Source organism: Anarrhichthys ocellatus, unplaced genomic scaffold, assembly GCF_004355925.1.
Source record: "Anarrhichthys ocellatus isolate YVR2014 unplaced genomic scaffold, GSC_Weel_1.0 scaffold3, whole genome shotgun sequence".
NCBI lineage: Eukaryota > Metazoa > Chordata > Actinopteri > Perciformes > Anarhichadidae > Anarrhichthys > Anarrhichthys ocellatus.
Genome location: NW_022280033.1, coordinates 7,283,333 through 7,310,295, shown reverse-complemented (window position 1 = coordinate 7,310,295; position 26,963 = coordinate 7,283,333). Strand labels below are relative to the sequence as shown.

Here is a 26,963-nt window from a genome sequence, read left to right as displayed (position 1 = left end):
GAAAGAAATATTGAAAGCAATATCGATCTTAACTAGCCGTGTGTTGCCGAGGGCCCCGCTTCAAACATCTGCTCTGTGCATTGTTATATTTCAAAAAACACCTCCTCTCAATAATATAAGCCTGAGCGGTAATATTGAACATCTCTGTGTGGCGCAGGCTGCCTGACCATGACTAATAACCACGTTATTAACAAGCATCGCCGGAGATTTTTTAAAAAGTTGATAGACGGACCGAGCGTTTCTTAATTAGCGCCGGGTTAATTGTGCAGCCTGGCACCTACACGGGTGACTCAGTGGCTTTACGTGACCACTTCCAGTCTGCGCTCCTGTGCTGTTCAGGTGAAAGATTGTGCTCCGGTGATAGCGCACACAAAAGAGCGGCCGGACAATGAACCAGTCAATGGAGAGCTCCAGTTGAAAGAGCCACAATGGCCGTGCATGCTGGGAATTGGGCTGGACGATATAAAGGAATGAAACCTTCATTGAGGCCATGGAGGACAAGCATTCAGAAAACAGGTTTTGTTTGCTCTTTATCAATCTGCCGTTTCCCATGAGAAAAAACAATTCAAACTGACCTTAAAAAGAGAATATTACCTTACGCATCCACTCCCTATCTCTTATTGAAGGGGCTTATACGTTCACTTTTAATGGACGCTAATAACTTTGTGCCAATATGTGTGCAGTATCAAGACGGGCCGTAAAAACTAAAAAGGTGGATGATAGTTTATCTGCTCGATGGGCAGGATTTGTTCTCGGACAGACAGGATTTGTGTAACCGCTGAGTGATGTGTTTTGTGAGGAGAAGAAAAAGCGGCTGCGACTCTCGTGAAGTTTGTACACGAGTAGGATACTGCTGCCGTGACTGCCGAGATCATAACTTTTGAGAGGGCAATGAATCAAAATAAGAAGTCTGACCTTTTTTTTTTTTTTTGTACAACTCCACGTTTGAAACAAAACAGGGAATACAGTTTTTTAAAATTTTTTAAACAGTCCCACATTAGCGCAGTCTCCTGTCCGTGAATCGGTACATCAGATAAGTCACTGATCCCCTGCTACTGTACACTGGGAGTCAGCTTTGCAAGGAAAACTCTAGATCCTCGCAAAGATTTCCACTTCACTCACTGCAGTCAAGGAGGATGAGCAAAGTATCCCAGCGCTTCAAAATCCATTAAACTTGTATTTGGGTGTCATTTGATACGTCATCAATGTTTCAGTGCATTTCAAACCCACAAATGCAGGATTTACTTCCCCCCCCCCGGTAGAAACACAGTATTCACTATAATTTCGTTCGATGAACTTCACTTAGTCCAAAAATCACACGGTTAAGATTGCCCGGTCAGGGAGTGTTAGGCTATGGTGATAAAATAATATCACTTGAAGTGTATTTTCTGCCACAGTCTCCACCACATAGAGCTCCTTTCATAGTACCCCTCCGTAGTGCTTTGTCCAGTAGTTCTGGATATGATATCATCTATTAATAATGTATTGGCAATGGATTACATAAAAAGGGAGCAGAAATAACATCCAATATTCATGCCCCCTGAGCTTGACTGTGTCCAATCCGTTTGGCCCATAAAACCTTAGCCCCATTTCCATATCCGCTGTGGGTCACGACAGGTCTGCCGCACAAAGGCTCACAGAGCAGCTCAACTCAGGAAAAGGGCAGTAAAAATCGGGTGGATTTCTGAACCTTTATGAAACAGCCCCCCTTTGGAAAAAAAAGTGAAAAAGCCCTTTTCCGATTTCAGCGCCTGTGAAAAACCTGGTACTGTATTTCCCTCTTTAATTGTGCCACTTGAGAAATTGACGTGCCTCTGAAACATGGCATGAATCTCACAGTTATTGCAGTCCCCTTGGCAGGGAATGTTGATACAACATCTGCATGCTATAGAAAGTAATGGAAGTAGCAGAGGTGGCAGCTGCAACTCTACAGGAAGTGTGCCATTTTCAGGCAGTGCTGCTGTGAGAACCACTAACTGCCAGCCTGGTCTTGCAGGCAGCTCTGATTGCCAGGACACTATGACAAACACGCAGGGGCTGGGAGTGTTGCATCCTGGGGGATGACAGCTTCTGTTTGATTGTCAATAAGGCTCATTAGCAGAAAAAATGGAGAATGCGAAAAGAGATTAAATGGTTTGAGACAGGGTCCCGCTCATGTTTCATTAAAGAGGATTTATCAGGCCCTTTATTTCATCAATTCCACAAAAAAATCGTTTATTGCTTCCACACAAAAAGTAAAGCTAAAATTATTTGTAAAAAAAAAAAAATCGAAACATTCCAGTAATTGTAATGAAGCACAAGCTATTCCATCAAAACAGACCCAACAAGTGCTAATCGAGCCCTTTAACCATCATCCACACCTTACATAAACCTCTCTCCTCGTGCTCGGAGCGTCTCTCATCTTAAGAACAGTGGCGGATGTTTCCCTCCATCTTAGGGAGGAACGGCCAACAAAGCAGCGTGTAAGGGCCTTTCCCTGAAGAGTCCTTGTCACGCCGCGCCAAACCTCTGTGATTATCGTTGTTTTTGCAGAGAGTGTCCATGCCTGCCAATACCGCTGTTCCATAAATGAATTTGGCCCCTCGTCAACGAATTACCTAACACGCAGAACTGTGTATGTGTCACATCCAATTCCAACTCACCGGCTTTGGTGGTGTGTGTCAGCTGGAGGACTTAATCATCAATCGTCAATCATAATAAGCGAAGCACATTGATAGGGCTCCTCTTTTTTTTTTTTTTTCTTTTTTCCTCCAACACAGTTAAATAAAGTGTAAAGGGAGAAGTTAAAACTGACCTTGTTAAATTGGGACCACAATTTATATTCCTAATTTAGTGTATGGATTAATTAGTCTTGTGTGTGTGTGTGTGTGTGTGTGTGTGTGTGTATCAGTTTCCATGCGGCGGAGCTTAGGAGCTATATCCACTTCATCAAATCACTGCTCGCTTTCATAAGGAAACTCTGGAATGATATCTGTCAGTCCAATCTTGATGTTTTTGCTCAGAACGGGCTTTGCATATTTTTAGCAGCACACTTTTAATTAATGCTTAATTGGACGATTTACAGAGAGGACTTTTCTACTAATCAATAACCCCTATCTCACACCATACAAAATTAATCAGTATGACCTGCTATCAGGCCTTAATGCAGAAGTACACACACATAACATGCAAACTGGCAAAGCATGCATTTCGCACAAGGCTGAGGAATCTGGCTCATATTTTCCCTCTCCCTGATCCAATCCACTCCTCTCCCCCGTCATATAGATCGGATCTGCGGGGGCCAGAGGCGCTGACAGAGCCCAGATGCTCCCAGTCTGTCTGGGGGAACTGGGGAGACTGGTGCCATGGGGTCCTGGAGCCTCTGAAGTGCCGCCCCTCCGTCAACATGACCAAGGCTAGACCTGCACTTTCTCCAGGCTGAGACACTCTCCTTACCACACTGACAACCACGCTGCATAGTCACAGATTGATACATGCAGGGATACGCACTCACAGGCACCCGCTCTCACGTAATGTATGGTCGTTCATCAGCCGTTCCTAATTAGAGACCCCCAGACCAACAGTTGAGTTCATAAGGTTACGCCGACACACTGGTACAAGGTTACTAACGCACACACTCACATGCTGATACCTCTCAGGGTTTCTTCTACTTTCTCATTTAATCCTGCTCCGTCTCATCACCACTGTCCTAAACTTGCTCATGTGGAGGCGGGGGTCTCTTTGTTCTAAAGAAACAAAAACAAAAAAAAAGGCACCATACGAATCCTCCATCCTCCCGCTTTCTCTCTCAAAACACAAAGATCATTACAAGAGCATCAAAGTATGCCATGTTTGAAATGATATTTCTCTTTGTAGTTGGGGCGTAGCGTGGAGTGTGTTGGTATTAGATGCTGCTGTGGCAGCTGTCGTGGCTGGCTGCGTGGTGCCTCAGTGTCAGGGCCTCTGAGGCCAGGCTGTCCCGGCAGACAGACAGAGGGGGAGGAAACCTGATAGCGCAGCCAAGCCCCAGTCTAATGTCTGCCTATCCAGCTATCTATTCCTGTGTCTATCTGTCTGACTGACTGTTGGACACTGCCTATCTGCATGCCGGACACTCCTCTGGCTCCCAAGCAGCAGTGCACCGCTTGCAGTTGAGTTAATACGTTCCAAAAAGTTATCTTCTTTTTTTTTTTTTTTACGCATACAAACTTCTCGGGGAAGAATAAAAGGAGCTATTTATGAATCACCGATGTAGCTGCGGGATTCACTTCGGCAGGGTCCCCAACTAAGCTTGCGACTCGTACCAAGGGGTGCAGGTTGTGATAACATTAGAATTACGAGCCGACATGTATGAGGAGCGAGAGATGGAAGCGCAGAGTGTTTTGAATTTGATGTGGGGGCAGAAAATTGCTCTATAATGAGGAGGGGTGCCGGGGATATGAGCTGGGAAGTGGGGATTTGGAGACAGGATATAAGTTATGAGAAGGAAACTAATGTTAGGAAATGCAGAGGTTGTTGTTGTTGCGACTGTAAAAGCTAAAAATGTATCTTGTTTCTATCGGCCATGATTAATACAGCCCGGCCAGGTCAAAACCCCGCACTAACGCTATGGATGCCACCAACCATATCCTCACTCTTTCTGGGGCTCAAATGAGTGTGTGTTGTAAGTGAGGGAGTGTGTGTGTGTGTGTGTGTGTGTGTGTGTGTGTGTGTGTGTGAGGGGGTTAATAAATGTTGAATCAAACGCCGCACGAGACACTCACACTCCTTAAGGGTTGCCCATTAGCGGTGTGTGGGTGCATGGGGAGTTTATCAGTGTCTGGGTGATTTATGAAGTCAGACTCAATATCATCCACTTCACCCACACACATATGGACATACACATGTGCGCACACCAACCAACACGCATGGCCACATGCTCAAACGCACACGCGCTGACAAGCTTGCAAGCACATGCACTGGTGTAGCCGCTCTCTCTCTCTCTCTCTCTGAAATGGAGGCAGATATTAGGCCAAAATTAAAGGTTTCACAGAGATTAACAGTGCGGATGATGAGATCGTCTCGGCCTCTTTTAATCTAATTCCTTTTTTATCTCCGAGCCAGCATGATACGGAAGAGGTACACACGGTGAAAATACTCCCGCAAAATAACACAGACATAATAATAATAATAATAACACTGCTACTAATGCTGATAAATATTAAATTGCCATGGAAATGTAAAAATTGAGAAAATAAAAAAGCTTTGAATTATCTTTAAGAGATTCCTTGTGTAGCTAAGCAATTACATGGCCAATTACTGGCAGCATGTTTGAAGCTCTGATGCTGGACTTGTTTTTCCAACATCAGACTCAGACCTCTACAGACATCAGTTTCTCCGGCTGCGAAATTCACAGCATTCCATAGAATTTACTTATCCACGAGAAAAGAAAAAAAAAAAAAAAAAAAAAGGAGGGTGCTTACAGTGCACTTCAGAGTGCGCCTGGCTTAAATGGGACCCCTTGTGGCTGTGTCACAGCTCCCTTCGTTAGGGGGCTGACTGTAGCCTGTAGTCACCACAGGCATCATTAGCCCCTCTGTGAAACCACAGACTGAGTCTCATTCTTCATCTGCCTGTCTGCTGCCTCAACATCTATACGCTTGCGATGGTGCTCCAACGGCAGAGTAAGCGAGTCCAGCAGCACGGCAAGATGGCCACAAGGAGCCGATCGGATAAGAAATTCAAAAATGCAGCAAAGTTCAAATGTATTCAGCGAGCGGGCCACTTGAATTGGTTCTGTAAAGGTTAGACTCGAGGTTATTTTGGAGGGTGGATTATTAGGCTACCTGGGCTGAAGAGAAAAAGAATAACTATGAGCAGGTAAGGGTCACTCTGGGGCTGCACTAGTCTGTTCAAGAACTTGGGGGAAAAAAAAAAATACTAAACTGTCAATGTTACGACAGATCATCGTGAGAAAATGTAGAAAATAAAAGTAAAGGACACATTCAATTAAAGCCGCTGCTATTTCTGAACACACGCCACCACGGCTGCCCTCTCCATATGGTCGTTTCAAGAGAGAATAATTTATCCCAAAGGGATTAAACTGGGTTGTGATGAAAATAAAATAACATATAAACATTTAAGTTACAGATTAAATGTGCAGCATGAATTCAAGGTTGAAATGTTGATTTCTGTTTCCCGTTCTGTACTGCCCTCTAATGGAAAACACTACTCAGAAATAAAAAAAAAAGGAGCTCTGACATCCAGAGCTGCAGTGAGGAGAAGACATACAGCATAATTAATTATGAGCTGAACTGAGTGAATGCTACATGGAATCAATTTTTAAATTAAATGCAATTAAAATGATGAAAAGGCACGATTTGACATTTTGAGATGTATTTATTTAAACACGTCCAACAAAAGTACGGTATATAATGCATAAGACATCTCCACTCTAGGTGGATTATAAGGCTCGAGCAAACAATGAGATCTAAATGAAGACAAAACAAATGCTTCACTACAAAGCTTTGTAGCAGTAAAATTCAGAGCCTTTAACTGGATGTTGAACAAAGCATTCACTTGGCAGGAAATTAAAAAACCAACGAGAGGTACAAAGACTAATTCTGCTTCGGAAAAAAAAACAACAACAACAACAATGCAAGAGACATATTTTTAAGGGAATAATAATTCTTTAGAAAAACCATTCCAGCACTATCTGGCAAACGCAACGGAGACCCACGGGAGCATACGTTTGTAATTCCTACTGTTCTCTGTTTAAGTTATTTTTGTACATTCTAATTCTGCAACAACTCTGTATCACATTAACAATGCAGCATCTCTATTCTTAGATTTTAAAAAAGAAGAATAAACTGAAAATCGACAAGAAGTTCCAGTTGTTCCACCGAGTGTGCCAAATGCGCTAAACTTTATGGCCCTGTTTTGCGTTGTTAAAAAAAAAAAAAATCCTGGCCTTGTGTGTGTGTGTGTGTGTGTGTGTGTGTGTGTGTGTGTGTGGACTGAATGGACAGTTGGCCTCTGTCATGCTTTAGCCTTCGCTTCTCTGCCTCTCATGGGTGAGCAGCCATTGTTTGAGATGGTTGCCCTTGCCGCTCATGTACGGCCCACTCTGTCCACTGCTAGAAATGACTCTGTGGCAGGGGATGAGGAGAGGAACCTGGCGCAGACAGACAGAGAGAAAATTCAACTCTGAGGAAATAAACATGTTGAAGTTCTGCAAGTATTACACAAGAACAATCGTACACGCAAACAGGGACACTTTTTAAAATGTTTTCTTTAAAACAAAGAGTTGTATTTCTTCCAATTTATGAATTCAGAAAGGAGGCTGCAGAAAGCAACTTTTCAGTATACATGTTTTAAACTTTAAAAATATAAATGACATGAAGGATCAGTACTGTTACCATTAAACTGTGACGCGTTACTAAAAAACTAATGTTTTAAAAAAAAAAAAAGAAATACATATTGGAGCTTTACCGCTTTCTTGTTCTCAGGTTGACATTTATTGTCACAGCAATACAAGAGTTGGAGACATTGATAGCAGATATGTATTATGTATGAAAGAATCTCTGATTTACCACATAAACGGTGCGCCTTAAAAGTAACCAACGTGCAGAAAATATGAATCTGCACTTTTTTTCTTTTTTTTTGTGGTTGCCTTTTATGTTCATGCACTGCATGAAAACAAAGTGTCACACCAGAAGTGTCTGGTTTGATCCTGCACAAATCCACATTCAGGGCGATGGCTCAGTCTTTGGGTATAAATGTTTTTTTACTCTTTAATAGTGTAAAGCAAAGAAGCAATCAAAAATTAATGGGCAAAAACACCAGCAGGATGAATATTCAATCGAGAGGGTGTCAACATTAAGATCTGATAACCCTGTGATCATTAAAAAGAGGAAGTCGGTGGAGCGTTTACTCTTGTTGCAGAAGACTGCCAGGGGGGGGGTCCTGAGTTCTTTGTAAACTAAATGGCTGGAGAAAGATTAAACAAGCAAGCCCAAAACACTTCGATCATTGTGAATTCAGAACAAGAAGAGTGGCAATGGTTGGAAGGAGTCACAGCAATGATTCCTTTTCAAATATTCTTGACGTTGCCCTCGTTGTTACTTGTTACACGAAGTACAAAAACATCCCAACTACTGCTGCGCTGTGACTATAATTCTCCAGTTGAACAAAGTTATCCGGGACCTGATGGCTGCACCTCCAGCCTTTTCGATAAAAGTTGGACATGCAGTGTGTTTCAGTTCAAATCCATCATTAAACCCGCTCCCATATCAACAGCAATAAAACTTTCCGAGCCCCAGATTAACCTTGCAGACAGAGAAATACTGCTTGAGTATTCGGATCAATACTGTTCCCCGGGTTTGGAGGGAGAGCAGGGTACCCTCAAGGCCTGCGGATCTGCCTCTTCACTTGGGGGGAAAAGAGCACTACGCCAGGCTTATCAATACTCAAATCCTGGTGAAGAAGAAGTGCCACAGAGAGGCAAGGATCGATTGAGCACACTGAGCTTTTCACAGTTGAAGCCTGAGTGGAGCAGCGCTACTGACAAGTAATTGACACCGACAATCTGACTCTGGATCTGTATCAGGAGCTGAGGGCTCAGGCTCCCAGGCTCCCTGACAAAAGGACGGAAATGTCTGTAAAACACGAGACGGAGAGCTTTTATACAGCCATCCAAAAGCAACGCCATTGGCTAATGTCATATACAAAGCCTATGAAGAAACTAGTGCGTAGTATTAAAAACACACCTTTTTTTGTAGTTTATTTGCATTTGTCTTTCAAATTAATTTTAATGATCATAAATTACTTTTCTTCCTACTTTAATAAGAAAAACAGTGTCGGAGGAAAAGCCCGGTACTGAGATGAGGATGTACACAAGCCATTTCACTGCACATGTGAGGGAGAGCATCTCACCGGCTGCACTTTCTGTACAAGAAGTGTTCTCTGCCTCACAGAGCACACCGGTGGTGCCCACAGCACTACATGGGCAGAGCTAAACGGGCTTTGATCAAAGGGTTTGATCAAAAGAAGACACACCACTTGCCCTCTAGCTCTCCATTTTGTACACAGTGGATTCATGGGCAAAATGATGCGGGCCAGGTTTCCTGCAAGAATCGGAGATTTGCAGCGAACATCTCCAGTAAAGACAGGAACAGGAACAAAAGGTGTGGGCTTCAAATTGTGCTGTAGGTAGACTTGTACTTCTTCGCCGCTCTCAGAGGGAGGCGTTTGTTCCGCTGTTGCTCATATTCGAAACACACCTACAGTTTACATTACATATCCTTCATCACGGAGACTTATTGTATTTAAAAACTCAGGTGGAGTACACAAGTACTTTGTTGTAGGCAGTGCTCTTCAAGAAATTGAAACAAAAACAGATGGAATGAAAATCTGTGTCATCACTTTATATATATGAAGAGAATCTATTACATACAGAATAGATTACATAGGTCTTTTTATGATTTTTTTCTGTATTTGTATACTTATTAATTCAGCATTATTACAACATAACATATTGATGTAAAACCTTAAAATATATTGCAAACCATGTGATGTTTTTTTATTTATGAATATTTAATTGGAGATGCAACTGATGATTAGTTTAATTATCGTTTGATCTGCCGACTACTTTCCAGATTTAATCGTTACGTCTATAAAACATCAGAAAACAGTTTCCAAGGTGACAATTCTACAATTACCCTAAACAGAGAAAAAAAACATCTTTACATTTTAGTAGCTTTAATTAACCAGAATTATTACTGAAAAGTGACTCAAAAGCAACTGTTATCAAAATATTTGCAAATGAATTGCCTAATCATTGCAGCTCTATATTTCATACTGGAAGTGATGTCATGGTAAAATGACTAATTAACCTTTGGCTAAAGGCAGCTTACAACATGCAGGTTCATGAAGTCATTAAAAAAGATTATAATAGAAATGATGAGTTTCCCAATCTGGCTAAATAAAGCAAGTCAGAGAGAAGCCTGTCAATCAATGCCAGCAGCACTCACCGGGTTCCTCCTCATGGCCCCTCCCACTGCCCGCACCGCTCTGGGGTTTCCCGCCATCTCGGCGAGGCGCTTGTACGAGACCGTCTCTCCAAACTTCACATCCCTCAGAAGTGTCTGCAACACGCGGCTGGTGAATGCGTCTTCGCCACAAAGCAGAGGACAGAGAGGAAGAGCGAGAGACAGACGGAGAGAACAGAGGAAGAGGGGAGTCCCTCATTTAATCAGACAGCTGCCTGAGAGGCTGCCGACAACAAGACAACACTTTAGTACAACGCATTTTACACTCCTTTGAAATAAACTGGTGTTTTGAATTTAAATCAAAAGTTTGAGACATCACTACATTTTTTGATCAACTTAATGGTTTTTCATCATGTCGAACTGCATGTTTGAGGGCCAATTCTTCCTCCAAGGGGCTCTGTAGGACTTTACAATACTCATTAACAACTAAATGCACAGAAGTCCCTCAATTTGACCTTAGAACTAGTATTAACATGCTACAGACGCTGATGTGAGAAAATTATTTCCATGGCAGAAAAATCTAGGTTATGCTTTGAAAGGTCACAGCTAAAATTAAAAAAGTTCGCTCCTTCATTTAAAAGGATTAAGAGAGGCCAAAAAGACTGCAAATCTGCTCCAGATTTTTAATAATAATAATTTGAATGTTGCACACCATTTGTGGCAGTGGGATGACTTTGAGGTTAATCAGACCAATTTGTCCTTTTAATTGCTTTCTATTCAGAGTAGATTCATTATATCATCTTCACTTAAATGGCGGAATTCTTCAAATCATCCGCAGCTTAACCGACCACATTAACGGCTTTGATTTCATTAGCACTTTAGCAGTAGCATTATCTTTTTCTTTCTGGATTACCAGGCAGTGACTGAGAGGCAAAAAAGAGGGAAAAACCTATTTGAAGCATCTCGAAAACCTTAAGACATCGATGCAGTGAGCTCGTGTAGCAAGCGAACAACACTTTCTTTTTTGCACAGAGAACAAGATGGGGAACAATAGTCTCGTTATCAGGAGGGGGTGAACTTCTTCTAGTACATACATGTACTCAGTCATGAAAATTCAATTAGTGATCTCCCATTCTCTCTCATTTATATGGTCTAAGAGAGCACATGACAAGTGATCTATGAGAAATCCCTCTAAATTGGCATTGTGTGAAAACATGTCACACCCCTGTCTCTCTTCTACAGAGTGAACATCCTTTGCTCCCCAGGCTCCCTCGCTACCTTATAGTCACTCTCCGCTACACAAAGCCACGCGAACAAGGCAATTTGCCTAAACTGGGGGGAATAAGTGTAAAACCTAAAGGGGATATATTTGATTGATGCGCACCCATGTGAGTTCTTTGTCTTGAACAAGGCCCGTAGGTACTGTTTAATAATTTTTCAGGTAATAATCACGCTGTCAACGAGATGACGGGCTCTTACGCAGACAGACTTAATGTTATGAGGCGATAAGATACACCCCTGAAATTTCTTTTATGCATTATTCTCCCTCATAAAGCTCGGATTTGGCCACATGATGTGTGTGATACATATTGATATATCGCTTTCGTCACCACCGGCTGGTAGATGACAACTTGCCCAGACTATGGCTATGTCAAATCCCTGTTGATGCAAACGTTATTGACAAACAACCAGAGTCAGTGTCAAGCCAGCAGACGCTGCTGAGCACTTTCGCCGACAAGCAACAAGCTACGGGGCCGTTTACACTTTTAGAAATCCAGAGCAGCTTTTATTTTTCCTGTAAGGTTTCACATCTCCAACAGTTCCGGACAAAAAAAAACAAGTGTCTGCGCTTTTATCTGCCGCTACAGAGGTTAAAGAACTTTGCCCTCATCAGTGTTAGTGACAGAGACTTCATGCGGGTCACTCGAGGTGACCAGCAATGATTTGGAGAGCAGTCCCCCAGCCCCATACTTCATAAAGAGCCTAATACGCTGTGTCTGGGGGTCAGGACCCTCTTTAGATCGGGGTGTAGTGATGTCAATTGTTTAAATAAAAGTTGAGAGGAAGCACTTACATGTTTACAGACATCCCATAATTATGTCACAGGTCATTACCTACCATGAGGCCAGGTGATGGGGCCACTGCAGAGGCAGAGGCGGATTGAGCCGCAGTAAAATTGAACAGATCGAGCGATTATGAATGTATTGGCATATATGATTGATTTGCTCATAATTTTGTATACGAGAGCAATTTAAAAGAAGAAATAAACAACGGGCGTAAACTGAATTCCATCAGCCCAGCTAATGATAGATTTGGAGAGATGACTTTCAGCTGACAGCCACCTCTGATATGATTGTGACAATATGAAGACAATAGTGGATATGCAGCTACCTCATTATCCTTTGTGTCTAATGGGAGGGAAGACTTTGACTCCCAGTCAAAGTGTCTCTTGAGTCTTGAGGGATCCATACTTTTGAAGGCTGACGGGGTGCTGATGATTCTCTGATTATTCGATATTCTGAAAACGTTCATTTCCCTAATTCCTCTCCCCATCACAGGGGCGAGTCCTGGTGAGCGTCTCATCTCACCCTGTGCTGTGCACAGGGGGAGGTTCAGCCTCCTGCAGGAACACAGTCATTTGGGCTTTGAAGAGCGCCCTTCCCCCCCTCCTTTGCCTGCCCCCCCTCCCTGCATATTCCCTGTGCCGCTTACCGAGACTAAGATCCTCACGTCTGTTACATATGGATGTATAATTAATGAGATCAGAATATGCATCGTTTTGAGAACCCATGATGGTGTCTGTGTTTTTCTGGAGGGGGCAAACGCGCGTGCACAAACACGAGCTCAATGAGCACGACGCACGCACGCGCCATTCCTCTACCTCTAACGGCCCAACTTGCGTGTGATCTTGAACGTGACAATCAGTCAGACAGTATAGAAAAACTGCACCTCGCATCTCCTTTCATGTCACCTCTGTTGCTCAGGTATATCGTGACAGCTAATATGAAAAGTGGCTTGTTTTGTCAGAAATGTGTAAATAAACATGGCAACACTTCAAGTGAAGGTCACAACTCAATATTACATGACAAGTGCTGCGAGAGCGCTGTCGCGTTCAGGTTCTCCCACAAGATAACTGAGCAAACAAAAGTTGGTTGCCACAGATTGTAATGACCTGATTAAACTTGTATTTTTATTTTTATTTTTTTTCCCCAGGCAGGCAGTGGCTGCATGACTGGATCGAGTAGGAATTTGTACAGCAGTAAGGCAAAAAAACCGAATCCTTAATATTTGTGAATTAACAAGCAAAAAAAAGAAACCTATTTTCCTCCCCTCCAAAGACAAATACTCTCGATGCTCACATTTAACATTTCTACACCGGCGTGGCCTATGGTTCTGACTACTGAGAGCAATCCAAGCCTAAACCCTGTATTTACTGAGCCCCAAAACAACAGGCGAGGGAGAGAGGTGCAACATAGCACAATCACCTATTCAGATCAGGTACTAATGAAGAATTCCATCTATCCTGAAATTTAATTAAAACCCCAAAGACTTCAGATGAGATGCGATTTGAAAGAGCCTGGGGCTGGTACACAAGCACTTGGTGGCGAAGGGAATCACACTGAAAGTTGATATCGTAATTGGTCCTGATGTATTTCTGCATTGCCTTTGCGGGAGCGTGGGACTCATAGCTGTATACAGGGTCTCGATGGAGTACCTGCTCATTGAAAATGCCATCACTCAACCACTGCAGATCTGCATGAAATTAGAGAGCAACTAAGGCCTGATTGCAAGGGAAAAGAGGCACGATTGTTAAATGCATATATTAAAGCAACTTTTTTTTCCTCCTGTGTAGGTGTGCTTCTGGGTCTAAATGAGCACTTCAGGAAATCTTTAGGTTAAAATGCAAGGAACGTCTAAGTGTGACAAAGAAATAGCTTCTAATTGCTTGAAAACGGCGGTAAGTTTGCAATTTCAAAAGTGAGTTGTCAGGCTGCGAGTATTGTTTGTTTCCTCAAAACAAAAAGCGCCAGGGATAATTAATTCCTTGTTTTTTTCCTCAGCGCCCTCAATCATTCACTGCGCAGTCACAACTACCAGTTGAAAGGACCCTAATTGTCAATTTTTCGGGGTGCTTTCATTTTACTCGTCCTAGGTGACTGGTCAAGCAAACAATAAGCTCATTCAAACTTTACCACCATTCACATGTTGTCGGTGATAAAAAAAAAAAAAAAAAAAAAAAAAAAGGCTTCCTGTCTGAAAATGTCAAGAGTGGAATTCGATCAGTTTCAAAGAATGTGCCAAGAATCATAGAAAAGCTTGCCAAGACTAACACGCGTGGTAAGAGCTGCCACAGATTACTGAACCAAGTTACAGCTCTGTGTTCTGTTCTCTCTCCTCTCGCTCACCCACTCACTCGCTTTTCCTCAGCTCTCTCTCTCTCTCTCTCTCTCTCTCTCTCTCTCTCTCTCTCTCTCAGCCATAAAATACTTCATTATAACACAGTGAGCCAGTGAGTGTAAGTGATGTAACTGACAATTAAGAGTGAAAGCCTGATCCCAGTCATGGCTCTGCAAATATTTATCCATGACAGACCTCCTCGCAGGGCGGGGTGGTGAAAGGCAGGGAGCGGGAGACTCCCAGTGGTCTGCGGCTCACTGAAGTACGCCTGGAGCCATTCGACGCAGCGCTGCAACTCGGGGCTCATTTCTGCCGGGCTATCGTTGACCACGCGGCTCAGGGGGGCCTCACTGCTCCTGCGAGGGATACAAGGCAGGATGGGGAGTTGAGGTGGGGATCAGAGGAGCGATCATAATACCCAATTCTTGGTTGAATAGTGCTCAAATATGTCACAAGAGTGTAATAACATGCCAACGGGTGACACAGATGCAAGATGGCATCATTTGCAAGAGTGAAACTAAAGGTGTTAATCGAGACGTGTTTAAAATCTAAAGTTCCACGTTTCGGCGGTGCTCCTGTCAGTGGGCTGTGACAAATATCAGGGCTGTGAAAGACAGAAAACACAAGGACATTTGGTACAGTCGATATACATATGTTTATGAAAGTGCAGCATGATAGAGTATGAAAGGAAACATTGTCGGGTCATAAGGAACGGCGCTAACAGTTTATTTCAAACAGCTTTAAGGAAGCAGAACCACTTTCTGAACAAAAGAAAGTTTTCAAAAGTCTTGCAGATCTTATGGGAAAAAAAAAGGTTAAGAGCACACCGTTAACAACAGTTTTAACTCTGCTTGGGTCTAGTTTATAGTTCATGACAACTATAAATGGATTTTTTTTTTTTGGCCAGAGCGGTGCTGGCCAGCAAAGCACTGCACTTGGACGCGCATCTTAGCATGAGTAGATGCTTGGAGGAATTTGCCGATGGTTGAGTTGGCATCACTTAACAGCTGAATTTCTCTCTGCTGCTGACCACCCCCCAGGTCAATGCAAGCACACTGACCCATATTTGACACTTAAAGACCCTACTGGGAAGGTCCTCTCTTAGCATGTGCATTACTGCAAAGTGGACCTCAAGCTGTGTTGTGGATCTAAAGCAGGCCGCCAATGCCATTAACTGGTGTACAGGACTTATAAATAAATAATATCACCATTTAAGTGCCCCTTTTTTCAAAATTGGCTTATCCTGTATGGTATTAATAATAGACATTTACTTTGTTAAACACAGACCGTCTCTCTCCTGCCCGCCGTAACAACACGGCCCTAAAGTGTTTTTACACTTCTGCAGGTCACAGTTTGAGCAACATTTTATATTGGACATGTGAAGCTGAGGTTTACTGGAGTGTTATGACTGAGCAGGTCAGTTTTCAGGGAACCGCTCTGCCTGCTAGTTTGTGGCTGTGTGATGAAAATCTCCTGGGTGCCGTTTAACAGTGGGTGTAAATACAGTAAAAGGTGTAAATACTCTCATTTCTAAATAAACCACACAGCAGTTTATAGTTGAGTGGCGAAAAAACTCACAAACCCACCAGCGGGTCCTGTGCTGAGACCCGCTCAAACAATGGCCATGGCTCATGGCAATCTCTGTCGGCATGGGTGAGTGCCCAGCCAGCCCCTACTTGTCATTGTCTCTCCTTTCTATCCTTCCCTTCCCTTCCCCGCCCCCCCCTGCTCTCCCTCCTCATTTCCCCCTCTCTATTTCTCTATCCTCCCACTCCAGCTCTTTTGGCTCCCCACCACCTACACCCCCAGACACACACCCACCATCCCCCCCTACCTCTCTTTCTCTCTGCAAGGATCTTCAGGCCACCGTTCCCTCTCTAAAACACCCCCCCTTTCCCTCCACCTCCACCACCACCATCACCTCCTCCTCTACCCCTCCACAGCCCCTCTTTCTCTCTGAGAGGATGTTCCAGCCGCTGCACACTGACAGCTCGGGGATATTGTGTGTGGAAATGTTCCTGTTGGACCCGCAGGCCCTTACAATCTACCGGACAAAGGCTAGAGCACCTTTGCTTAAGGCTGGGCACCTTTGACCTCCAGCTCACACTTCAGACTTGTCACCGTGGCTAATTTTCTTCTCCCCTCAGCCCTCCATTATGGATGTGCCCGGCTTCAAAATGTGTTTTGAGTGATATAACATTGACAGTAGTAAAAGTTAATGCAATGCAGTACATGTTATGGCCGGTAAACAACACCGAAATAAATAAATAAAAGCGGAACAACATCAGTCGGGCTGAAGTCTGTCACCTCTAGGTGCAATGGGGGATTGTTTTTAAAGAGCATGTGGGCAGTGGAGATGTAGCTCCTGCGCGGCAACATTTCCAGTTGCTTCAATGAATTACGAATAAAGCGGCAATCATATGACCTTTATAACGTCCGGACTGGCACGTTAGAAACTCTGCATTTCACATGAGAGATTAAGAGATGTGTGATAAATGTTGGGCTTATTACAAAGAAACTCTCAAAAAAGTGAAGCAATCTTTATATTGTTTTAAAGTATTTGCCATCCCCTGTCTAAAAACCAAGAAGTATAAATAGTAGGGATCATAAACAGTATTTCATTAACTGTGAATAACAGTTCAAATGTGGTTAAAGCTAAATTGTTATTTATTATCTTTTGACTAGTTCAAATTATATATTTATTTAATGTCCTTCAGGCGTTTACTATTTCATCACAGGTAAGGAAATAAGAAACTAATTCCAAACTAGCCAGGATCTGCCGCACTAAAAAGAATATTTCCCTTGACAGAAGATTGAGATTTGAGAAAATGTCTAATATTGTGCTCCTGTCACAATCAATTTCCAATTACCATAAATCATTGCTGCGTAAAGTGGGAGTCATTTGCAGTTCTACCTATTTTCCCAACTCTAATATAAAGAATGAATTGAGCATTTATATAATGTTGGAGGTTATTTCATTCATCCTGGAGGAAACAATCAAAGGAGACAAAGGAACAAAAAAAAAAAAAAAGAAAAAGAAAAAAAGAATAGCCAACATTAAATTTGTCATTTTCCTTCAGCATATTCTGTATCTGCAGTTGCACAAGACTTCACCAAGACTTTTTCTATCAGCTGCAGACGTAAGAATGAAACAGGTTAACCACAGGATCTAATTGAAAGGAATCTGGCGAAGGGTGTAATGGTATATTGCACAAAAAGGGGAAAAACTCAGAACTCATGCCTCCATCCTGTGAAGCGTGATGGCGCTCATCCTGACTCGATCGGCTGTCACTTTTGACACAGCCTGCCAGAGTTCTCCTTCACCGATCATGGGTAACATGGCGGGTCAGAGGATGAAATAGAAAAGGCCAAGAGCAGTCCAATATTTTCCTCGGCCTTATAGCTGCAGATACTTAACTCAGAGACGTCAAAGACTCAAGAGAGCATGAAAAAAGCCTAAAATGACTGTCTAAAAAGGGGAAAAAAAAAATACAGCATGTCTCTATGAATGTCAAGATCCCGATGTTCTCTGAGCCAAAGTCTGTGATACAATTGTAAGCCACTTGCTCAATGCAGCTCGTTCAACCATTTAAAGATCATTCAGATGCCTATCTGGCTACCGCGGCACTAAAGTCGGGAGCTTTTGGAGTGGTAAGCTGTAAGGAATGCTTCCCATTCCTATTCGTGCTCCGACCATTTCAAAAATAAAAGCAACTTGGCCGGATAAACTGCTCTCTAGATATCCAACCACTCTTATTAGCGAATGTCCGCCGAAGAGGCCGCAACACTCAATCCAATACATAAAAGGTGGTGGTAAAATACTGCAGAGTAGGCAACAAAGCACACAACAATTAGGTCTTCTCCCAGCTGGCTAGCCACAGGAGTCAGTGAAGGCGTGTATTACCAGAGCCTTAACTCTTACTCCATTATGTAGTGTATCCACACACCCCGACGCAGCAATGTTTATCTACAACAGACTACTGAGCAGTTTCAAATAGTGTTTTTAGCCTCTATTCTCAAGTGCCATAGTAAGAGATTCCAATTACCCGAATGGTAAGGAGCCAGTGAGGAAGGCATAAAGTACATTAGGGATCCCCTGTAACTGCAGGGACCTTTTAGAGCCTCAACTGAAGAGGGCCGAGAGACTGGAGGGACAGTGACCCTGCATGGATAGCCTCTGTCAAAATTTGACCACGTCAAGCACAAAGGCATTATGGGAATCCAGTGTCACCAAGTCCTAATTACTGTCTGTGTTCAGAGCAAATTACTGCCTTGTTCCTCTGATTAGCGAGGAGGCTAATCTTCACCTGTGTACGCCAGCACTGCTGAGGGCCCTTGAGTGTTAGCGCTTCGTCTTCTGTAATTTATTTTTAAATCAGTGCCCGCTCCCAGGAGTTTTGAGTGTTTTGTTGTGAACCGCTTACCATGATCCCCACCACCGCCCCCTCACCCCTAAATCCTTGACTAAATCCTTGTTTGGTGCCGCAGGAAGATAAGCAAGAACAACACTTGGGCATAATTGACTCGTACTCCTCTCCAAGATGTCAGAGCGGAATCATCTCTCTGCATATTGCCTCAGTATGTCACAGACTGTACACTTCTGCATGTTGCAGATATAGAATCCAATCAAGTTCGAAAAACAAACCAGCGCAACCCTCGTGCTGGAAAAACTTCCCGGTCGACAGCGAGGGAAAAAAGAAAAGAAACAAACTGCAGGAGCTGCTTTTAGCTGCTTCTCTACAGTGAAGGGGAACTCTCGCTCGGCTCCCGTCCTCACCCTGGAGGATCTGCTTTAGAAACCACAACATTTGCAGATTTTGTTTTTTTTCATCCGAGTGAATGTCAGCGTCTCGTCTGAGTGGGGCAGTTTACAGGTAGTGTGTTACACAGGTGTTGGTTTACACAGGAAATGGCACATGCAGCCTGATTGGGACGGTCCCAAGAGACCGAGGCATAAACGTAGAGCACAGATGGGTCCAAGGGCCAGTGGGAGCAGCACCTTAATGAATACGCAGCTGAGTACTGCACTTCACAACATGCAAAACAATATTCTAAGGCCGCAGTAAAAAAAAAAAAAAAAAAAAAAAAAAAAAAAAAAGAAAAAAAATGATCTGAATATCATTACAAAAAAATTTTTCATACCTTTTCTAAAGGGACTACGGCAAAAAGCCCCCCCCCCCCCTGCTTTATTGATGATTTCATTCAATATCTCAGCAGATCACTGTTTGTATGACAATGCATTTTAGTTACAAATGTAAGCAGTTTATTTAGCACACAGCCGTGTGTGTGTGTGTGTGTGTGTATATATAGCAAAATAGTCATTTTAATTGATTAAAATGAGGTGACCACATACAAGAGAGAGAGAAAAGAGAGCCGGAGAGAGAAATTATAGAGGAAAAAAAAAAAATAAGTTGTTGATACGGTTCCCGGTGTGCGAGCACATCATGTAAACAGGCCCCAAACAGGGAACACATTTACCATAAAGCTATTCAGTGTGAACCAGGACATTGATTCACAACACTACACGAGTGTGAGAAAAACGATAAATGCATCACCTCAGATATTTCACACTAGCGTTGGTAGTGTGTAAAAGCTGTTGTGACAGCTTGGGTATTAGGGCTAGATAGATGGAAAATGTCTGGCTGCTTATGAATGCCAATGTGACTGAGGTGACGGGTTTGACACAAAAACACTCTACCTCAGAACAATTAGGCTGTTCTCAGGCCCCCATCCAGTGTTGTCAGTGATAATGGAAAGCTGTGAGGATAACTGGTGATAAATAGACTTTAACACCCTCCTCCTTAAGACCAATGCAGTCATGCAGTCCTCTCATATGCTTAACTAATCATGAGCATGGCCGGCAAAAATTCATACAAAAGACTAATTACTGTTGTACTTCACTTCAGTCTCAAAGGCCTCTTATATAAGGACTTGGGGGTTCTCTTGCCTCTTTTCTCCTCTTGATGGGTATTTTTTTACAAGTAGGCCTCGTGCTAGACAAAAGCGTTTAAAAATTGGTGATTGCTTTCATCCGCTTTAATTACATTCAGAAATGGCATTTCTGCCACATAATACACTTCTATTGTTTCAGAATTATCTGGCTTGGGGAGTAAAATCTACAATATTTGATGATGCTCCCGAGCTAAATCGCCTCTTGAAATTGAAATATGCAGCCGAAATACAAAATAAAAAGGCAGCCTTTTGCTGCTGATATACTGGAAGCTCCTTGGCTTTCTGCAGAATGCTATTATTATGCATATCCAGGTAGAAAGTTAATTAACCCAAAGCTTAAGCTAATTATGGTAGCAGAATGCTATCAACCAAACGCTTTCAGTCAGACAGCTGTCCAGAATTTCATTTGCTAATCATTTGTCTTTTGCCGGAGCATATGGTGCATTTCCCCACTATCACAGCAACAACAAACAGATGAAAATCATTAACTAAAAACAATGTGCAATGTGGAGAATCAGACACATATTTATAAGGCTTTGTGTCAGAAAAAAAGGGGGGATTTATGGCCTGGGAAGTATAATGATAATTTTTGGTTTTAGCCACTTAGGATTTTAGGGAGACCACGTGACTCATGTGTGCTGGGAATTCAGATGCACAAATATATTGTTTATATCTATATGCTAATGAGACTGAGAATGAGAATGTTTATCCGTGTAAAATTAATTACAATTTTCTATAGGAGCATATGCAAAGCTTGTATCTTACACTGTTAAAAGTAGAAATCCCTCCGCTCAGAATTAAATCAATTATTTTCCAAGAAATGCTTCATGCATTATTTTTTTTTTTTCTTCTTCTTCTTCTTTTCATAAAAAACATCATACCGGCTGTTAAAAGGTGATTGATATCAGCATTGCCTTGCGACATTATCAGGCAATAAAGGCTACTCAGGTTCTAATGCAACATGTCATACACAGGCTCCTGTAGTACATTTCTATTGAGGACCTCACAAGCTAAATTGCTTTTTCCCTGCTCCCCCACATCTCAGCCAGCTTGACAGACAAATTGATCAAAGCATTGTAAAATAATATGCTCACAAAATGTCTCGGGGCAGGAGTCCAGCCCTGTTTTTTCATTTTTCACCCTAATAAAAAAAGTACTCTATGATTTCCTCTGTATTATGTGTCTGTGCTCTGTGTGAAAGAGGCAAGAAGCATCATATTTCAGATAATAGTAACCTCCTGTAAACAAAATGCATATCATTTGTCTGTGAACGCTGAGGCCATGCTAAAAACTAAAAAAAAAAAAGGGGGGGGGGGGAGCTGTTTAGCAGCGAGGCTGGTGCGTAGGGCCCCAACAGGGGTTGTTGAGATGTAATGAATTTGTTCATCTGATGGTGCCTTCAGGGCTGTCGTTAGACTGGCAGAGGAGGTTGATTTTAGGAAATGTTCCTAAGATCAGTTAGGAAGCAAAAGGGGCTTGAGACGTTTCTATTAGAAAGAGCTGACGGTCATGGTGTGTAAGCAATACTTCAAGGGCGTTTATGTAGCTATAATGGCATTTATCAATAACTATCTATCAATGCCACACGTGCTTTTGTTGCTGCACCGGCTGTTCAGCACCAACCAATATGGTGAATTCCAAAAAAAACAACATAGAAAGCAAACAGAGTTGCATAAGCCTGCAAAAGCTGTGACTCGCTCACAAATATACTACTGTAGGTTTTACTTTATGTTATGCATAGATGTTATCCATTTCCCTTATCCAAATATGCTCTTAGAGATCATTTATCACACTGACTTCCTAAGCCTGTACCACACCACATCCAAAGCTGGAGAGAGCCTTGTTTAGTATGTCATAAATAAATCAATGGAAATGGCTGATTTGAACTATTACTGCTACAGGCGGGCTTTTGTGAGATCTACATGTAAAGCCGGTTGCAAAGATAAGCCTATATTTTGTCACTTTATCTTGCCTCCCTTAATGCCTGTTTACATCGTGTTACACCATATATCTGAGGTGGCTCTAGTCCCCCAGTCCTGTGACAATAACATCGTATTCAACTGGTCGAGATAAAAATCTAAACATTTAGTTTAATGATTTCTTGCTCACACCTTTTGAGAACGTACAGACAAGCGGTGTGATCGAAAGCGTCACTTATGACCGACACAGCAAATGATATTAAACTGAGAAATGATCTAGTGATGCGAATCATTAAATTCATTTGCATATTCCTACTGAACCTGAACACACAAATTAAACCCTGTTCACAAGGAGACGGAGAAAGGTGCTTGCGCATGGTTACAGGACATCTTCCATAATCAAAATTCCATATTATTAATTTTCTCACTTCAACTCATTAACAACAAGTGGAATGTTTTTACTGCTTGATGAATTTGAGGAAATAGCAGACAGTCAGGAAGGAAACACATGTTGAGGTAGAATATACACGGTCATTAATGGGTTTCCATAAATTAGAATCTGAACATACATTTCCAAAAGGATAACTTCCTATCCGGGTGCATTTGGAAATGGTTTAATTTCCCAAACCATTCAAGTTTATCAAATGCGAATCTGCGGATACATGGATATTTAATTTCAATCTAATCAAAACTAATCTGAGATGTAGGATGTGGACCTGGAAAATTCAGGAATAAGTACTTATTAGCGCCGAGTTTAATCAGTTTCAATCGCTCCAGTAAGACTGGCAACATTCGAACAATTTTGAGGGATGGGCAGGGCATGAAATGCAATCACATATTACATTTCAGAGTGCCGGTTGACACTCGGAACGACTGCATACAACTTGGAGGGAACATAAATAAACAGGAGCGAGCAGTCCATGCTCCCAATGGCCTTTGCTGACCCTACAGACATCAGCTATAATCAACTCCCTTGTGGGTAATAAACAAGTTATTTTTCTGAAATTTCAAATATACTGCAGGAAGAATCACAACCACATGCCATCAGAAATCTAATTTCAAGCCCAACTGTATTCTAGTGCCCCTCATATTTCTACTGCCTGCTCATATTTGCCCAACTTTCTCCAGGATATTTCTTGTGGGATCTACAAAAATGCCCTGCTTCCAATGAGGAATGGGGGCACTCCATCACAGGCGTGGATTCTGTCCGCCTGTAAATTTCACACCTTTGTTTATCACGTCACCAGCCCGGCTGTTGTACAGTACCTTTCAGCAGGTGCGACATCCATTAGGATCTGGATGGTGTGCACACCATTCTCACATCCACTGACTTGGATCGTCCCCAGGGGGCTCAGCAATGAGATGGTCTTCTGAGTGCACTGGCTCTCCCTCTGCTTCTTCATCTCGCTGCCCGGCTAAGGAAGCACAAATTACACGCCGTTCATTGACATATTCATGTGGCAACTTTCACAATTTCCCACACACCATTTGCATTGAATGATCTATTGAAAACCTAGCAGGCCACCAACGGATGATGACTTACATATTTGAACACCTAGCCTCCAAACAATGTCATGATGTGACTTGATCCCAACATTACTATCCAATATTTCTTTTGTGCATGGAAAGGAATACGCCTATCTAACCAATAAATCGCCCATTTTTTCCCCCTCTTTCTGTTCTATATATCACATAAATGAGAAAAACAATGCAGTCTGTTCCCTTGTCTGGTGGGGGATTCCCAAGATAGCTCGACATTATTTTCAATCCGTCATTTTTGGTTGATGGTCGGGATGTTTTTCTAGCATTAAATTTGTTCCTCAGGGTGCAACTCCGATGGGATTCTGGTTTCCAGCCCTTAACAACAGCAAAAACGTGCAGCTTTTCTGACGACTGAGATGGATACTGGCAATAACCAGACAGCAGTTCCTTTTTTATTTTTACTTTGAGGGAAGGAGAGATGATTGACTATGTTATATGTGAGTTTTTGAGAGATGGGGGTTATAATAAATAAAGGTCACATTGATTGTAAGAGTTTCAACCAAGGAAACCTTTCCTTCCCGAAACCTTGATCTAAAAAGTGTCTAAAGGGTACAAATACAATATCGCTCTCTCTGTCTTTTTGATTTTTAATAGTGCATGTTATTCACATCCATATATTTCAACTCATACGTTTGCTGTGTGATGTGCCGCAACTGATTATTTTCATTTATCCGTCATTCTGCTGATTATTTTCGCGATAAATAAACACATTGTTTAATCCATAAGATGTCAATAGAGTGTAACAGAGAAAAATGTCCATCACAGGTTTCCAGTCCACGGTGGCAATTTTCACACGTGTTGTTTTGTCCGACCAGTAGTCCAAGACCAAAAGATATTTAGTTTACAAATTAATAAACAGTAAAAAGTAGAGAATCCTCAAATTTGAGAGGATGTACTCAGATAATAAATGCAGTTTCAGAATGTACTTTAAACTAGATGCAGTCTTGTAGACTAGGTACTTAATCAAGCAACAAAACTAGATAATAATTAACCGATTAATCACAATCTGGCAACTATCCTCATAATCAATTCATCATTTTATTTATTTATTCTAGTAAAAAAACAAAAAAAACAAAAAAAAATACTAAACATTACCTCCTTCCAGCTTCTCAAATGTGAGGAATTGTTGCTTTTCTTTGTCTCGCGTGAGAGCAAAGTGAGGGTTTGCGGCTGTTAGCGTCACCCTGAGCTTGAGGAAATTGTGAAGTAATTTTAAACTCTTCTCTGATATTTTATAGAGCAATCTATGATTCAAATAATCTTATAGTTGCAGCCCCCAAAAGCACAATGAATACAAATATAAACCCTGCACTGCTTAATGCAGCCTGCACTTTTAATTTCAGAATAGATACAGAACTATATATATTTTTAGATTAAACAAAGGTTATGTGATAAAAAAAAAAAAAAAAAGTAGTCATGCATTTACAGTATTTCATATAGACTTTGTTGCCCCCTCTTCACATACACACCCCACCACATCTGTCACGGTATGCGATCACAAATGCGTCTGCTTCAACTTTCTTGTTTCTACTCTTGCAGCTCTCACTGTATTCTTCGGGGGTTTGCCTGAACTGACAATAAAGGCGAGCATTTTCTGAGCCAAACAATGGTACAGTGCACTTTGGATAAGCGCTGAACACACTGGCTGCCATTTAGCAAGCTAGTAATAGACTCATAGATAGAATAATGGACTTCGGCAGTAATGGCCTTGGCTAATAGTCTACGCTGATTAAAAATAGCGCCATCATGTTTTGTGCCGTTTTCGGTGCAGTACACTGGTCTAAGTGACTACTTGAATGCTAGGGTGTTTACCCGGCTCTTTCACGGTGAGGAACAACAAACAATAAGCAGCTTGTGTTGTTAAAAATCACTGGCAGCGTCCTCGCGCTCGTCCATCATTTGACTCGTTTCTCATCACACTAGTTCCTGGTCAAACCTAATCGAGTAGAAAGAGCGCTGTGGCTGCGCAAATGCAACACGTGTGCTTATAGTGTGCGGGATTTTAAATGTAAGGAAATCGATGCCGAAACGTGGGCAAAGTCTGGCGCAGTGATTTGAGAGAAGTGTCATGAAACTAGTTAGAATACATCTTTTCAAATTAAGCGAGCACTTAAAATGTCGAAAAGATGAACGGAGGTTCGTACCTGAAGGTACGGATTTACTCTAAAGATAACCCTCGATAGCATAAGAGTATACGGATAACATTTGAACTGCACATTGTGTGAGGCTTTGTAAAACTGATTTAGACACTGTAAATGAACTCAGTAGCTTACAATGAAGCCGTTTGCGTCCGTGCGGAGTCCGCTTCTACTCCATGTGCAAAACAAACGTAGCAGAAAGTCTCTTCCTGTTTCTCCAGACGGCGTGGGCGAGTCGGCCAATCACAAGAGGCTAAAGTCAACCATTGCTCTGTAATTGGCCGTTATAAAGTCCCCGCCCCTCCCCTCTGCCAGGGACAGACACAGAAGGCTTGTCTTATGGGTCTCAAGTTGGGATTTGGGGTCCTTCAGGGGCCTCAGTACACAGAAGACTAGTAATGGTAGTGATTTAGATATTTGATTTGCTTGATATTTTTACAGCAGGAATAAAAAAAACTGAAGCATATTTTGAACATTAATGTCAAACACTGTTATCTCTCTACTTAAAGCTGAGACATTTATCCAATTCTGTATCTCCAGTGACACTGAGGTATTCAGGGTCCCAAGCATAACGTTTGTGGATAAGAAAACACCTATGATGCTATCAACCAATAACATTTGGCTACCGACTAATAAAGTCACCGTGTTATTATGAACAACACATGGGGCAGCATTTTTTTATTAGAGTTTTATGCGGTTTTAAGTTGCCTTATGTTGCCTGGAGCAGTCATAGATTTAACTGAAGCATACATTTCTGTGATTATGACCAAGTGTGTGGCATCAGTCATGTATTGTTTAAACGTGTCTGTTGTCCTCTGCAGCTTTGTCTTTTTTGTTTTTTTTCTGTGGTGCCTTCAGCTCTCTGCATGCCTCCGTTTGGAATGTGTAGGCCGGCGTGGGCCTGTGGCCCACACCCCATCTCGGTGGTGAGGGTGGGAGCGGGGGAGAAAACGCCACCCCTGCAGAGACCATTTTGAAATCTGTGAGGATTTCCGTGCCATCTGGACCCGCTGCCAGTCTGCCCCAGATAGTAAGGGTTGGCAACGGTACCCGACGGTGCAATATGG

At 42.3% G+C, this 26,963-nt stretch overlaps 1 protein-coding gene across 2 annotated transcripts; it reads right to left on the bottom strand.

Annotated features, from left to right (window-relative positions):
- Positions 1–331: 331 nt before the first annotated feature.
- Positions 332–26,105, bottom strand: LOC116400444 (methylated-DNA--protein-cysteine methyltransferase). Of its 2 annotated transcripts, XR_004213924.1 has the most exons (6): positions 26,032–26,105; positions 23,483–23,631; positions 14,541–14,701; positions 9,990–10,129; positions 6,948–7,132; positions 332–2,879 (listed from the first exon to the last, which is right to left on the bottom strand). XR_004213924.1 is itself a non-coding variant. In XM_031878282.1 (5 exons), exons 2-5 carry the CDS (start codon positions 23,617–23,619, stop codon positions 7,004–7,006), a joined length of 567 nt encoding a protein of 188 aa, XP_031734142.1. In that variant the 5' UTR covers positions 23,620–23,631; positions 26,032–26,105; the 3' UTR covers positions 6,338–7,003. The 2 variants fall into 2 exon arrangements, 1 of the variants encoding a protein (XP_031734142.1); XM_031878282.1 differs by lacking the exon at positions 332–2,879 and having other exon boundaries at positions 6,338–7,132.
- Between the last annotated feature and the right edge of the window lie 858 nt (positions 26,106–26,963).